This window comes from Numida meleagris, chromosome 14 (genome assembly GCF_002078875.1).
Source record: "Numida meleagris isolate 19003 breed g44 Domestic line chromosome 14, NumMel1.0, whole genome shotgun sequence".
In the NCBI taxonomy this organism is placed as follows: Eukaryota; Metazoa; Chordata; class Aves; order Galliformes; family Numididae; genus Numida; species Numida meleagris.
In genome coordinates this window covers 12,063,891-12,081,177 of record NC_034422.1, presented here as the reverse complement: position 1 = coordinate 12,081,177, position 17,287 = coordinate 12,063,891, and the positions used below count along the sequence as shown (strand labels likewise).

The following is a 17,287-nucleotide window of genomic DNA, read 5'->3' as shown; positions in this document are numbered from 1 at the left end:
GCTGTGATCAGCTACGCTGAATGAAGAAGTTGCCACCCCACTTCATCTCCACTTGCTCATTACCTTCAAATCTCCCAGCATAACTGCATGTTTAGTCACTTCCTAACCCAGTTCTGTCAAAATGATTCCCGTTAGAAAATCTGTGTTTCAGCTTAACTCAGATTATTTTTGACAGAAGTTGTTTAGCCGATGACTATAAATGCAAGTACCAGAAGATCTGAGAACACTGTAACCTTTACCACTAGGAGAGGAGATAGCAGTGAGCAAGTGCAGGCAGTTGCCCCTTTCCATGCTTCTCCTGCTGCAAGAGAAGTACGTCATCACGCATCAAAGTCAGCCTGCCCCATCAGTGAAAACTGTACATCAAGGCTGGCAACTTTCAGTAAACTTATACACTACTTAATTTACTGCTTAAAATTTCAGGTTGAGGTAAAGCGTCCAGAAATTCAAATCATTTGTGGCAACTATCTGGAATTCTGCTGTATGAGAGTAACAGGTGGACGCCTCTAAAAAAAATACCCAGAAAATAAAATGAAATCAAGAGTCAAATACTCCGCTCATCTTCTCATCTCAAATTATCACCACCAGCAGTTCTGAAAGTACTTAATTACTTCCTGTGTATTACTGACGTGAACAGTGTCTTACGTTTTTACTTGTTATGTGATAAATAAGGCGGAAAACAACCCTCAAATGGCAGCATCAGCTTACTGGCATGTGAAATAAAACACTGACAGGAACAGTACTCGTTATAAAGATCACCTCACCTTTTATTAACAGGCTTCTCATCCTTGTCATAGGGTCTTATGAACCATTTTCCAATTCTCACGAAGTTTTTATCCATCAAGCACCTAGAAAATAATTACAGCAACAATTACTAGTTACTTCCTAAGATGTAATTAAAAGCAGTCTCTGAAGACAGCAAATCAAAGGAGATTAAACAGCTGGTCCTCCCTCATTCTGAAACCAGCTCAGAAGCTCTGGGTTCAGAGTTCCACGTAAACTCCCCACTTCCCGTTTTCCCACACTAGTCACAGCACAGTCACTGCCCAGTCCCATGACACAGGCACTAGCACTGATATTCACACACACATCCTGCCCCCATCTTTGAGTCTCTTCTCTTCCACACCATCCTTTTTTGTTCAAACCCTCCTTCTTGAATTAAGACGATTTGCAGGACGTATTTTTCTCTATACTGCATTCTTCTGAGACTTAATGACAAAGAATACACATTCCTGTATTTGTCACATGTAAATGACCGTATAAACTAACAATGGAATATGAATGACAGGAAATTATATTAACCAAAAATTAACAATGAACCATTTTCTATTCACATGACCCACAGCATTATTTCAGGCCTTGTAACTATGATAGTTACTGCTTCCTCTCTCAGAAAACCTCTCTCCAGCAAAACACACTCCCAGAAATGGTGGGCCCTGTGGCTTTAAAAGAAGCAGGGAGAATCCAGCGTGATCAATTATCAGTTTAGGCTGACAAGCTGAAGATGTGCTTGATGACTTTTATGTCCACCTGTACCGATAGATCCCACTAGCAATATGCCAAAACAATTTAAACACACTTTGTACATAAAATGTGCAGTTGAGCAAACTGCCCGAGGGATCACAGATTTGTTACAAAAGCTTATTTTTCAGTAAGGTAAATATTAGCTTTTGAAAACCTTGAAAAACTGGTTGTTTGTTGCTAGTGGTTCATATTACAGTATGATCACAAATTACAGGCCATGTACAAGCTTTCTCTATACGTTTCACATCTAAATTGCATTCCATTAGTTGGATGGAAGGATACTTCTCTATTCTTCAAAGTTTTCCACCCATTTATTTCTCCAGGAGTCGTTACAGACTAAAAAAAGGAATCACACCAAGTGTTCTGAGAAAGCACATTCTTCAAAACTTAGAAAAATTCCGTGCCGTATACTGTAGAAGCATACCTACACCAGATAGGAAATGGATGACAATGCAGATACCAGCGTGTTCCTAATTCTTATGTATAAACTTGGCAGGGTCTTCTGAAATTAAAACTAGGCTGAAGAATATTCTAACCACAGCGTTTTTCTATTGAAGCAAAAATAATCCAGTTCAATTGAATATTTCAGTATCTTAAACTGAATTTGGAAGCTAAACCGCCAAAGATCTAAAGACACTGCTCTTGTGCTGCCAGAAAAGAAGAAATTCTTCAGGAAGTGTTTCCCCAGCAAAGAGCGGCTGTCTGAAAGCCTTTCACTGCCACCCCACTTCATCAAAACAAAGGAAGTAGAGTTTATATCAGATGCCTCAAGAAAAGAATCTGTACTCGTAAGAAGTATAATTTTAATCTCCCTCCACATACAGATTTCATGCCACATCATCATGTCTCAGGACAGCAGGCTTAACTGCCTCAAGCAAATGTTAATTTCCCAGAAAGAAGTCTTCATGGGCAGAGCTGGCCTTAAAAATAAGCCATCCCTCACACACGCTGAGCCGAATCTCAGCTTGTTCAAGGCATAATCCTATATGAAATGCGAAGCATGACTGCAGATGCACAGATCTCAAAGACTTGGCCGAGTGAACAATTAATGACAGCACTGAATTAGGTTTTGCTCCATAAGCACCCAGCAGTAACTGGAGTCCTTAGCACTAAGCTGTAACAATGAACTTGAATTAAAAAATGCTGGTCATAAACCCCAGATGAGTATACACTTAAAAGCAGTTATTTAATCACATGGAAACATAAAATACTCTGAACTCTTTGACTTGCTCCTCTCGTTAAGACTGAGTGCTATTTTCTTCTTAAGCAGTACAGCTATTAAAACACCGCACTGCCACTTGACCTCCTGTATTTCTGATTTTACTTTTCTAAGATAAAATGACCCAATGAGGGCATACAAACGATTATAAAATAGTACTGAGTATTTTCAGTATTATTTCCTCAGATCTTCTTGACGTTTTCTGGGTGGCAAGGCAGAGAGCTGTGGGCTCCAGCAGGCAGCACCACTGTACAGCTCAGTGCCACGGCGCTTCGGGGCAGGCTGACAGCAGCCTTGGTGCTTCTGCACACTCTAACGTAGCCAACACAGGCTCGGCTCTGGGGATCCTTATTTCTATTTCCTGCTGACTAATGGGTGCTTCTGATTGCCTCCTCCCAGCGCCGTGCAGCCCCGGATGCCACAGCTTCACCTGGACACAAGGCTCGGAAATCTGTGCCTTGGTTTATTTAAAATAAATTCAGGCTGGAAGTGAGATAGCTAACTGATAGATATTGAGCCATCCGCTCCCCTCAGGCACCTTGACAACAGGTGCATTACCAGCCTTACCACTAACAGCTCTAGCCCAGGCCAGCACGGGCTGCATCAGGAGCAGGTCACCTTCCTGGGCCCCAGCCCCCTGGAGTCTCCTTCTACGGGGATATTCAAACCCATCTGGACGCCAACTTGTGCGACCTATTGTAGGGGATCTGATTTAGCAGGAGGGTTGGACTCAATGATCTCTTGAGGTCCCTTTCAAACCCTGTGATTCTGTGAGCCACTGCAGCCCAGGGAGAGGAGTGGGGCAGCCCCAGCTGCAGGGCAAGAGGCCGAGCCTGGGGGTCCTGCTCAGCTCTGGGGCTCCCAGAGATGCTCCGAGTAACACCCGAGGGTGTGTGCTGACCACCAGAACACCAGCAACCGCTGCTGAAAGAAAGAGAGCTCCAGGGGTGTTCTCTCAGCAGGGACTGAAACGATGTTACTAGCCCTGCCAACACATCTCAGTACAGTTTGTTGCTGTTGATGGTATTTTCTTCATAAATTCTACTTCACAAGCTTAAAGTGTTCCAAGAAATAAGAATATCCATTAGGAGCCCTACTTTAAAGCCTGCTGGATGGGTACCAGAGATCAATAAGCATGTGTAAAATGCATTTTTCACTTAACGCTCTGCAAAGTGACAGCAGAACTAGCGACCATTCCAAGCTGAGAATGGAATTCCTGTGTTTTTATTCACTAGTTTTTTCTCACTTTAAGCAGTCTGCTACTTGTATTAAAACCCCCTGAAAGAGCAGTGAAGCAGGAAACAGGAAGTACTACACCTGGTCCCTGTACCTGGGTACGCACATAGGAGACCACTCGAACGTGCTACAGGCACAAACAGGTACTGGTAGCCAAGGGGACGTGGTTACTACCCTCATGGAAACACAGCCTCAGGAACATAATGCAAATCTGATTACTAGTAAGCAGATCAAAGCAAACAGGATGCTAAATGAGACAAGATGAAAGTGTTTTCAATTAGCTTACTTTCAGAGAAAAACATGCCTCGCTACATCCTGCAAATAAACTGTAACACGCTGGTGCAAGAAAGATGCATTATATTTTATTATTATATATTCAAAAATGCGGGAAAAGTTTAACAACACTTAATCCTGAGAAGATCTAAAAATACATAAAAAGAACTGAAATATAACAGAGGAAGATGGTGAAGACCTGAAGAACTGCAACAACAGAGACAGAATGAAATGCACCAGTCTGGCTGCAGTGTCAAACACGGAAGGACTAACAACAGCAAGCTTAAGAGCTCGTAGCTGGCTTAAGAAGAAAAAGCTTCAAGCGTATTAACTAATCACAGAATAACTCCGCAGCCAAACAAACCGTATGCATACGATGAAGACAAAAGAAATCAAAGCTAGATTACATGAGGGCAGCCAGAGACAGAACCGTGAAACTTCACTCTGAACGCTGTGTACAAATTAAGCCAAGTTGTAACATGCATGTCATTAAGGTGGTCTGAAGAATGGAGTTGAGGTCTTTTAGTAACAGCTGTTAAGATATGTACTATGTAATCTCTAAGGGGCTAGGGTCAGATATAATTATAGTCTGTAAGCACTCCTCTCCGTAAACTTTTTAACCTTTTGAAACAGCTCCCCAGCAGGAATACAAGCAGAAAAATGTATCAATATTATTTGCTGTATGAGTCTTTAGTCTGCACAGTCCTTTATGAAGCATTACCAGATTAAATGACTTCAGAAATCCATTTCTCTCTCGCATTTTTTGTACTGAAGTTCTGCCTCTAAAAAAATCTATTTTAAGATCAATAATAATATAAATGGTACATAAATATCCTGTATTTCGTTCAATGTAAAAATGAAGCATTTGAGTGCAATAAAGTGTTTCCTACCTTTCCAGAAGGTTGTGAATCGCTTTGAAGAGCAGGGTCCTGCACTCATAGGAAAGGCCATTCTCCCACAGTCCTTCTTCCACCACTATAAAAAACCAAACAAAATTCAACACACTCAGAATAGAGAAGGACAGACATTTGCACTAAACATAACTCCAACAGTTTTAATTTCCAATAGCAGCATGCTTCGTGAAGTTATTTCAACTACTGAACATAGTGCCAAAGTAGATTTAAATGTTACTAGCTAAAGACAACAACTCTGAATTTAAATGGTGGGGGAAAAAAAACAACAAAGCCAACAGAACTGCGTAAAAACAAACACATCTGTTGGTAGGAAAGGATTCAATACTAAAAGCAGGAGGTGAAGAATTCATGATCATACTTTGCCACAACAGCTGACAGATCCTTTAGGATTTACGTGCTGATGCAGACAAACAAGAAACAAAGTGAATCATTAAAGGTGTAAAATCTATTTACGCAACTGAAAAGCATTAAAGAACTCGATCCAACATTCACGGCCACACGCAAGCGAAGTTCCTCCACTCTAGTGACTGATACTACTGCAGTGAAAATGCACAGCACTTTTTTCTTCCAAAATAAAATCTGAAAACTTGATCTCAAGATTGCAGAGATTTATGGGAGTAGAAAAAGCTATTCATATCTTGCAGCGGAGTGCAGCATACACTGCTCTCTGGAACGAGTACATGAAGGACATACAAACCCCTGCAATACCTGCTGTCCTTAAGCCACTACTGCTGAATTCTAGAGCTACCAAGAGTAAGGGGCAGTCTGTACCAGAATCTGCACCTCCAGGCTGCAAAGATTTCCTCTCAGCCAGAGTAAGAGCAAACGATTAAATAACTACGTCAAGGAGAAGGGATGTGTTAATTGCTTGAGTTCTGTCATCTCAACTGAACAGGAATGCTCTGCAGATCGTTCGAAATGCAAACAAAATTCAGCAACATGCTAAGGACTGAATCCTTAACAGCCCTCCTTGGCCAACCGAAAGATGAAACCTTCCAACAGCACGTCTACCATGCAGAGATTACCATCTAAGTATAGTTTACTCTAAACTCACATTTAAATAAAGTATTTAAGGAGTTTTTGCTCTATGAAAACTACTATGATTGCCAGCAGTCTCCGAACTGCAGCTTCAAAGCCTCGGAGCACAGCAGCGTTCAGCATTCTGCTGCTTCTCGCAGTAACCCTAAGCACGCAGCTCGAACAAGGGGAGGCACGTGACTGCGGCACGGGATGTTATCGCACACTAATGCTGAGAACAGCATCTCTCTCCTCTTGCGGACGGAATGACCAAGGCCTTAGTAGCCCCACCACCTTGTTGAATACCACAGCTGCTTTCTCAGAAGAAAGCAGAGACAGACTCGTGCTTCTGGGCAAAAGCAAAGCCAAACACCTTTCCCCATAAAACCATTCAGGACCTTTTTAACTCTTGCAAAGGCTTACTAACACTAGACATGTAGCGTGCCAGAGATGATTACAAGATACATCTTCATATGACCTCAGATTTCACTTTTAAAACAGTATTCTTAAGGAACTCCAGGATCTCCACACATTCTGAGAACTGTTGATAGGTCTATGCCGTGTTACATCTCCCCAAGCCCAAGAAACTGGGCTTCTAGTATGGTACGGCTGCTGGTACGGTGCTGCACTTCAAAACCAAACAGCTCTAAACTCCACAATGTAAGTAGTTACGTGTTAAAGTATGACAGATTCCACAACCTGAATTCGCTTTTATGCAAATCCGCATTTCAATAAAATTCAATTTTTTAGACATTACCAGGAAATTAGTAGAGTTTGTAACAACAGGCAAAATAAACTTACTATTACACAGCACTGAGCAGTCCTCAAGTTTCACACTAACCCCATTAGAGCATCTGTGCCAGAAACAAGCATTGCACCTGCATTAAGATCTTCTTGCAAAATGAGAGACACAAGAATCTATTCCATACTTTCCCAGGGAACTTCTTGCAGCCAGTTCTGATGGTCCCAATCATAAATCACTACCCCTCTTTTTTTTTCCAGTCCAAGGTACGCACAACAGACTCAATGGGACTCAAAGAATAGCTCTTTCCACCTCTCAAAACTGCTGTCTGCTTGTAGAATTTTGCCATTGTTTCCAGAAGAAATAAGATCAGATCGTACCGCTTTCTGTTTTCCAAGATAAAATTGCCTTTATCCTACAGAACATCACTACCAATTCATGAGGTGCTTGACATTACCTGTGTTCTTTTGCCCCATTAGCTGTGCCTGCTACGGCTTCTCTGCAGCCCTGTTTCTCTTTCACCACCTCTCTTCACACAGTGGCCCGGCTGTGTTCCTGTTACCCTGTGCTCAGAAGAAGGTCAGGCTGTGCAGCACAGCATGCCCTGTAGCCTAGGAACTGCAGGAAAAGGCAGCACCACGAGGACCTCCACTACGAAGCACAGGGGCTGTCTTCAATGAATCAGGCTGGCTGGGGAGCAGCTACGCAGTGGGACAGGGAGAAGGGCGACTCTGAAACGGCATCACCCCTTAACACTTTCGTTTTCCAACTTGATCATGCAAATTTTACTCCAAGCACATCATGATGTCTTTATAGACGTTTGCCTATAATAAACACTGCCTTTGATTCTCAGGCACATTAATGCATTGTGCATTACACCACCTCAACCTACTAAAAATGTTCATCTCACGAGTGAGAAGTGCACGTGTCTGCTGCCATATAAATGGGGTCAGGGGGATTAGACGTGCAGCATGGCACTTCCTCTCTGCTCTCCAGCTTCCCAATCCACTCTTCATCAGACAAGGGCTTAAATAACTGCAACAGATCCCAACTCCAAATTGCAAATGGAGATCAGTAACAAAACTTGGCAAAACACTATGGCTTACGCCATCCATGCCATTTGCAGAGTTTCTCACACTGTAACAATATATTTAGATTTTAGCAGCTGAATATTTTAAATTCCTTACCCAGATTGAAGGCTAGGAAATAATTGTTGTTCTCGTCTGTCTACACAATGATTTGTAAGGCTTTCAACACTCTGCTTTCAACCTAAGCCCCCATGAGTCAGTCTTTCAGCGCTGCCTGGCAGCGCACTCAGGCCCACAGCTAACAGAGAGCAGGTGCTGCACACGTTCAGAAACAAACTTGCACCAAGCACCCATATCCTGACCTAAAGGTACGTTCTGTTACCAGAGCTGAAACATTTCTCTTCAGAGGCAGCCAATATAACGCTACACAACAGCTGTGAAAGCCATCTTCTAAAAAATAAGAAGAAATTAGGGCAGAAGCTAAGTAAAGACTGAATAAGCAAAAAAGCACAAGAGAGCAGGTACCTACTGCCCTGCTGCTTCCCCAGCAGAAATGAGTTAGGAGAAGCAGCAAATCCAGTACCCAGTGCTGCTTTCGGCAGGCAGGGCTCACGGAGCCAGGCAGGCGGAACCAACCCGTCCCTAGCGGCTCCGCGTGTTGTTTCCTCCAGCTCCAGCCACTAACGTGCTCATCATCTTAAACATTTCATTTTTTTCCAATAGCTTTAAAATACTAGAGCATCAGAACAACAGCTAGTGTCCAGCCCTCACAATAGCACAAAATTGCCTCCTTTTTACAGAATATCTACATTGTTTTTAGTGTCTACAGTGCCCAGGACCTGAGCAGATGAAGCCATTGCTGACCTATCTGTTATACAGATAAGCAACTGCTGCGCGTGTTTTGTTAAAGTAAAATCACTTCCCAAAATAACTAAATCAGTAACTAAATCTACTATTACTCAGTCTCTAAAAATCTGGATTCTGAGGAAAAAAAGAGAAGATACTACAATGCTATCTCTGCCACTTACTGGATGCCTACAAACTGCTTAGCTGAGACACTCGGTCTAAGTGTCCCTACTACATCATTCTCACTAAACGCTCTTGGAATTCAGCACAGATAAAAAAGCTCAAGAAGCATATGGATCCTAAGAGAAGTGTGAATTTTTCAACTTCTTAAAAGAAGAAGTGATTTGAGATAGCCTGTTTCCTACAAGAACATTCTGTTCGTATCCGAAGAGGCCTCACTGCTGCAATCCATAAAAGCTACGAAAATGAAAAGGTAAACAGCCATTAGAGCTCACATACGGAAGTTAAATTTTCTGCGATCTTTTAGTAACTGTTACAATGGCAAAAAACAGTTCTGTGTAAACTGACGGGGCGCTGTGCAGGAAGAGCAAAAGCTCCAGCAGAGCTCCTGCTGGTCCCCATCTTCCAACATACAAGCGCTTACAGGAAGAAGTCAGAAACCTTCTCCTCCCTACACCTGAAAGAAAATACAGTGCACTGCTTCCCAAACGCAAACAGAGGTTCCTTAGACAACATGCTTTTCATTTTCTCATTACGAAGACATTAACAAGAAAACCCGAAAAGGAACAAGGCACATCTGGCGTTCATCGTAATGGATTGTGATTGAGCTGCTCAGTATCTGCCACTCGCTGCAGAACGGGAACTCGTCAGCAGTCTTCATGTAATGCTCTTAAATACGTTGGTTATCATTTTGCTTCGTGAGCTCCAAAAACGAATAGGACGTTTGTTCCGATTTTTAAGTTTACCCTTACAGTTCAGATATTAAATTAAAAGCAACCACAGCGGTTTAGACTCATACCATAAATATTTAACTTAAGTATATATTAATGAGCAACTTCGCATTTAGGAGTCTTTTATTTTCAGATTCTAGATATTAAGGTCTTCAAAGCGTCCAGCGACTTTTATGAAGCCAGCTGCGTTCTCAAAAAAAAAAAGAGCCATTATAAGAATTTCAAGGAGAAAAGTCACAGCAAAATATCAAAGCAAATACTTCAATAATTTTAGGTCTCCCAGCAGAGACACTGGAAAGATAATAAGATCTCTGTTCTGCTTCAGTGACCAAACTGACATATTTTACTTAAAAGAAACACAGGAAGGAAGGAGAGAAAGCAAGTCGAGACTGCGCTGGCACGGCAGAGATAGTTACACCTTCAAGAAACTCAGCCACCCACATTTTAATAATTCAGGTCACACCGCCTTATGCAGTTTAAAAGTAGAATTAGTTTCAAAGAACACATATTTCCTCAGAGCTATGTTACATATTTCCTTTTAATGTATCGTATTGCAGCAACAGCTGAAACGAACGTCTAGACATCAAAAACAGTCTTTATTCCCACCTACTGCTTTTTTACCTCAGGCATCAAAACTAATGAAACCTATTATCCAGAACACTGAGCTCAGTAACCGCATTGGCCACTGCAAATATGAAAAAACACTCTGGGACGGGGCCAGTTATTCAGCCATTAAAATTACTGAAAATCAATTTCTTGCTGCACACTGCAGAAATACTGATAGATTAAAGCAGGACGCATGGGACAAGGAGATTACTTGGAGGGAAGATTACTATGTCAAACTGCTGAGGACGGGGAGTTACTCAGCTGCCTAGGGTTCCTACTCAGAGAAGTGCACGTTCCCTGCTACTCTCTGATATTTTGTCTGCAGTACCATGAGACAGAAAGAGCGTGGCTCTTCTCCCGCACGTGGATGCAGTTTGTAACAACACGTTGCCAAACAATCCAAACAAAATCAGAAATTCAATTACTAAAAGCAAGCATTTCATTTTTCATTTTAATTTTTATTAACTGTGGTCTTCAAACAATATTTCAAAGAGCAACCAGCATTTCTCCTAAAAAATTGAGTTAAAGGAGTAACAGAGTAATGCAATGGTACATTAATTCTGAAAAACTATATTACACCCGTAAAAATCCAATTAAATGCAACGCTATTGATCGATCATTGTTAGACTGCCATTGATCACCTTGTAAAATCTGTGTCTGAAGTCATTAGAGATTAAATTGACTTATTACTAAATCAGATTCAACCCACTTAGAGATCTAATTTCCTTGTGCTGGTTATGATTGTAGGGAAATTGTACTGCTTACTCCGACGGGACGGGGAATCCATCTTGGCGCAGCCTCCAGTCCATTCCTCAGCCAGAAGAGAACCAATGCAGACGAAATGCTCACTACAATGATCAATTTGTCTTCATCTGTTTACAAACAGAACTCATCTGTAGCTCTGTGAATACACGGGCCCATCCAAGGAGCACTTGGACTGGAGGTGCCATTCAGGCATCCGTAACCGCACGAGCACTGTCCTGCAGCCCCATGGAGATGGGAATACCAGCGGGGGCTGCTGCTCACACACAGCCCAGCTCTGCACTGCAACAGCCCACAAGTTCCTATGTGCAAATGAGAATTTTCTAGCAGAGCCGACGACTACGAAAATAAAATTGGTGCGCTTCAGAAAAAAAGATAAATAAAATCTTCAAAGGCAACAGCTGCCGAATATCACAGGAATACTACGGCGTTTTAATTGTTGCACACTGAAATGGAAATTAGCATAATAGCTATGTGCTGAAAAAAACAGATGGTAGGTAAGTATCTGCACTTAGATGGTGTTAGCACTACTTCAAGCAGCACTTTCTTCACTTTCTCATCTCTTTTTTTTTTTTTTGAACTATCGATTAAGTCTTAAATTGTCCCTTCCTCCTGTCCCACACTCTCATGTTCCTCCACACCTGCGTGGTCTTCTCTGGTTTTTTGTGGCTTTTTTTTTTTTTTTTTGGTCAGACAGCACAGTTCAGATATTTAGGGGATGCTCAGCATCACAGTTAGCAATGCAGTGTTTCACCAGGCCCTAAGAACAAACTGCACACCTATGATGCCCAGTACCTCCCGGTTCTGTAGATTTTCATTTCTAAGTAGTCGAAAAAATGAAGGCTAATATCCAACTCCTCCAAAACCAAAGTTATTATCCATGAAGTCGGTATCAACATTTCTGCATAATTACAGCTCACATCAGCTTTCCATGTAGGAATGCAAAGCAGTCTGCGCCACTCGCTTCAGAGATGTGCTTCCAAATAGAACAGCTCTGTTTGCCGTGTGGTTTTGCTTTGAATGCCCTTCACAGTCACCAGCACTGACTCAAGAAAGAGTACAACGAACGTAAGTGGGGCACCGTTTTTATGCTGTTTACACTGTTCAGGGTGAAGCCTGCTCTCATGCTCCAGAAAACTCCAACAAATCCCTGACATAAAAGGTTTCATTTACTCCCTCTCCCTTTTTTGTTTTGGGTAGTTTAACTTTCAAACTACCTCATGTTTGTCACAAAGGCCCTTTTCTAGAGACAAAAAGCCAAAATGCAATACCCAACATGACCATAGCGAAGATGGCCTACAAGGATGGAGGGACGCCCGGTGCCCTGGCTGGGGGTGTCACATACATTCATGGAATCACCAAGGTTGGGAAAGACCTCCAAGATCATCCAGTCCAACCGTTCACCTATCACCAGTATTTCCCACAAAACCACGTTCCTCCGTACAACATCTAAACGTTTCTTGAACAACTCCAAGGACAGTGACTCCACCCGCTCCCTGGGCAGACCATTCCAGTGCCAGACCCTCACAGGCTCTGGGCAGCTTCCCGTATTTCCTGCCGTATCTCTGAACTTTTCACTTTCTGTTACATCTCATTTCCCTCTGCAGCTCTTCATCACGAGGTCATTAAAAAGTAGTTTCTCCAAGAATCGCAGAAGCAAGCCAAAGGAACCCCCCGAAAGCCATCTCTACCCTCCAAATCCAATTTGCTCTCTTCTTCCCCCTCCAAACCTCCCGTTTTCCTCTTCCTTTGCTCCCTTCAAGCAGCCCTCATTCCCCGAATGGCTGCAACTCCCCCGCTTCTGCCTTTTGATCTTTCCAGGTTCAAAGAAAATAAAACTACCGAATTACATCTGCATCAGTGAACCGTTCCTCTCTGCACTGTTCAAAGGGAACGTGGGCCTTTCTTTCTCTTTTCTCAGGATATTTTTACACTGCCTGCATGGCCGGCGGAGGGGCTCTGCTGCATGCAAGGGGGGAATGAGGGCAGGGGGGGCTGCAGAAGGGCCGGGCACCTGTACAAGAACACCAAGGTGTTGCTAGAAAAATACGGTTCATGTTAGTCCCTGCTTGGAAAGGGAAAGGAACCACACGGCTGCCCTCATTGATAAAGTACATAAGGTGTTCTGAAATCCAGAGCAACCGCAGGGGCAAGCAGCACCAGCATACTCATGACCCTGTCCTTGAGCACAGGAACATCCCCAAAGAGTCACCACACAGCTCAAGCCGCAGGATCCCCTTTGGAACCACAGCCCTGCCAAACCCAGACCTCTCCGCATTCTGGCTCTCCTGGGCACAGCCCCATCACTGTTCCCGGGCACCTCGCAGCCAGTGCCACCCGCAGGGTCCACGCAGGGCTGCCCCTGGCTGAAGGCACCGCACACACGGCCACGAGGACACGGAAGCACGAGTCACCGGGCACGGCTGGAGAGAGAACACAGCCGCTTCCTGCAGCCCTTCAGTTCTTACGCATTCCCGCTGCGCAACAAGTGCATTTGCAGACAGGAAAAATATCACCACCTTTAGGGAAGACAGCTTGATGCTTCTTTTCAGCTTCACGATAGGCTTACAGGCTGCCACAGTTTTTAATTGATAACTTACAGTTACGGAAAGGAAGACGGGAGGTCCCCATGAAACCAGCGGTGCCGGGTGTCCCCCCTTCTGTCTGTACCTGGGGACACCGGGACATTCCCATCCTGGGCGTGCGCTTTTATTTAACCACCATGGGGATTTCAATTGTCCAAAATCCGAGTTCATTCTTTTGCGTAAAAACTGAAGTTGTGCCCATTTTCTTCTCATTTCACACTTCCTGCAATAGCTGAACTACTTACAGCCTGTATTACTACTTCCTTTCTTTTCCTTTACGCTTTTTAATCTAATGCTAACAGAAATTACAACTTCCATTAGAAAGCCTTTTCTGTAACACCATGCTATTAGAAAACCACATTTTGATTTAATGAAGGAACACAGGAGGCTGTTATAGAATATTTTCCCATTTTAATGACACATCGTGTCATGCAGACATGTAACTGATGGCTGCAGGAGCAAACGGCAGCACGAATCTGATGACATGCAGAACACCCATGCTAAGTCTTTCTCCTATTACTTTTTCAAAACTAGTTGCTCAAACATTAGCTTCTTGCTTACACACCACTTGAAAATAGCGTTTTGAAGTTTATTTTGCTGTTTTTCCTGCCTAGCTACTGGAGGTCACTATCATACGCTACGCAGTGAAGTACGAAATTGGCTTTCAAATTTGTTTACAGAAAAACTTAAGGAACAGTTGAAGCAATTTCATTTTAAAAAAAAAAACAAAACACAGCCAAGCACAGCAAGAGCAGCACAGCTCCAGAGCAACGCCTGCCCCTCCCAAGCACACCAGTAGAAAGTAACTGGAAACAATAAGGGAGAACAAATTTAGCACTGCTGGCACTGTCTGAAGTTGTTGTTCTGTTCATTTGTTTGAAGAAGCAAAGCCCAGCAATAGGTTTAGCTATGACCTGTGTACACTTGAGGAGCAGAGGCACGATTCAGCCATACGGTTCAGTCCCAGCTTTGCTCTCCAGCTCCTCAGTGCAGCTGTGCCCGGGCTCCTCTGGTCCTTCATGGCCTCATGGAGCGGAACAGGGCTGTCTGTGCACGTGGGGAGGGACCACAGATGCCAATAACCCCAGGTGAGAAACGAGCCCTGCCTCCCTGCCCCCAACCATTCCAATCTGCTTTTTCAAGCACTTGAGCTGGGAAATCTACACATGCTCTTTCTGCTGGAGTCGGAAAAATAAATTGTGAATGTGCACGTGTCTGCTCTTAAATAGAAAGGATTATGGAAAAACAAAACCAACAACAAAAAAAAAAGGGCAAAACTTAGCTCCAACACAGTATAAAGCACTGTAGACAGAAAAAAAAACAACAGAAGTTACTGTAAGACTGAAGTCATTCTGGAAACACATGGATCCTTTGAAATACGCCCGATTATAAACTAAGCATCAAGATTTTACAGACCACCTGAGGCCACCAGATTGTCACAATCAGTCAGACTGAGCAGGTAATTTATTAATTATTTGTAGCTAAGGCCTGCCCTATGAAGAGCTCTGCAACTTGTGCAGGAGTTGAGGAAGGTGCCCCACTGAGTGCAGGTTTTGGCAGAGGCTGTCAGGGAAGCAGGAAGGATGACTTTGGGTTCAACCAGAAATGTGATGCCACTTTTGACTCACTTTTGTACTTGGAACTGCTTTTAAAAAAAAAAACAGTCTCATTAAATTTGAGAAAACATCTACAAAAAAAAAAATAACCAAATCCTTTCACAGGGATTTCCTGTATTCCTTGCTGGAGTTATTTCCCATGTTTCCTTTGGAGCCATCTCCCTCACTGCTGATTCTGCAATGCAAATGTAAGATGCTGTTCACTTTACAGTGTGTTGCCATGGATATTAATGTGATGTCATAAATTGTTAAATCCTCATTGCAGAAACAAGACGAAGGGGCTTGTGAGCTGTGAAGAATATGAACTCATCGAAGAAAGCCTATTTAAGAACAAGCAACTCCTGTACAAAACTCGAACAGAAAAAAGGCACCAATTTATGCCTCAACTGAGAATTGAGGAATGTTTCTCTACGTTAAAGACTACTACTTCATTAAAGACTACACCCATTTCATCTTACTGGACTGCTACCTGCACAGAGGGACCTGCCAGCATCAAATACAACAGGATTTGAGCTCATCTTGTCACCATGGCTGAGAATACCTCAGATGTTTCTGAGCTCACACCTTACTGTCCAGCAGTGGCCAACCACCTAGCAGTGCCTATGCAACTCCTTCCTCCTTTTCCTTTTATTTAAGCTACTTTTTGACTCACTCGTTACACTCACTGTAGAAGCCACATCAGAAGCATGGAAATTGCAAGGACCTAATGTCTGCAAAATCAGGGATGTGGAATGCCCTTACATTACTACACACACGTTTCTAAATTTTTTCTCGTCAAGGACTCCAGGAACAGAGATAAAATTAGTCTTTGTTTTATTAAAACAGCAGTTAAAGTAGATTCACTTCTCCTAATCTTAACTGTATATAGGTGCAAAGAGAGAAAGAAAGAATAATTTAGCTCAGAGAGAAGTACAGTTCAGTATAAAGCACACCCAGACTTCATACTCAATTTACATCCTTTAGGACGAAGAGAAACCAGGATTTTTCTCATTTTCAATTAGTCAAACCCTCGTTTAATCTTTTTCCCAGACAGTTTAGCTTTTCTCCAAGTGGATTTGATTAAGCCAAGACACAGCACACAGCAACTCGGGAACAAGCAGGCACTTCTGCCCATGGAGACCTGCCAGCAACACTCCACATAGGATGTAGGCCCCTCGCATGGCCCAGGATGCAGCCCACAGCCCCTCTGGTGCCACCTCAGCCCCCAGGACAGAGAAGAGCCACCCAAGGATGCAGCTGGCTCTTCTGCACGACGAGTTGTGCTGCCAGCCCAAGCCTATGCACAATGCTCCCTGCCCTGCTGGGAAACCCAGGGCCCCTCAGCGCTCCTCTCCTCAGCTCAGCTTAGCAAAGCCTCAGAACTGGCCTACTTTTCTCAAGTCTTAGGGAATTTTTATAGAAGCCAGTGAATTCAATGAGAAACTCTTCCATTTACTATAGTAAAGTGTTCAAATGTTCCCACCCTCTTCAAACTTACTTGAATTCTGCATGGAAATCCAAACCCTTCCACTCAAATTAGCCATCCAATATTTATACAGGTTCAGAAAACAGGACAGATCTGATCTTCCATGATTTAAGATTATTTTCCCTAGTCTTATCTGTAGCTTCTGCTTTCCTGTTCAATCTAATGAGGAGTCTTAACCTTTTCCCCACAGTCTCTCTGCACTTTGCTCTCCATCATCATTCATTAAATACTTTTTTGTTCCTATGCCCCCAGCACTTACAGGGAAAGGAGAGCATGCAAAGAAGGGTAATATATGAAGAAGCACTCGCTATTCAAATCTCTCTAAACCTCAAACAGCTACTGAATAGCTGAATAAAACAAGTAACAAAATTCTTTTTTCTTGACATCTTAAAACTAGGAAAGTTATTCTGTAGCTATGGCTTTCCTGGTCTCTGGAAGATCATTTTAACACCTCATCTTACCTGGTCACATTGTTTGCTACCTATAGAACAAGAGAAGAACAGCAACCCCCTGGATCCAACAGGGAGCACAGCCCATGCAGCA

General features: G+C 43.0%; 1 protein-coding gene across 3 annotated transcripts in view; it reads right to left on the bottom strand.

Annotated features, from left to right (window-relative positions):
- The window catches only part of MED13L (mediator complex subunit 13 like), a 183,459-nt gene that overhangs the window by 89,992 nt on the left and 76,180 nt on the right, over positions 1-17,287 (bottom strand). For all 3 annotated transcript variants that reach the window (XM_021413374.1, XM_021413372.1, XM_021413373.1), the window contains 2 exons: positions 5,143-5,227; positions 765-848 (listed from right to left, as the gene is read on the bottom strand). In XM_021413374.1, the coding sequence (XP_021269049.1) occupies positions 765-848; positions 5,143-5,227 (169 nt within the window). The remainder of the gene's footprint in view (positions 1-764; positions 849-5,142; positions 5,228-17,287) is intronic.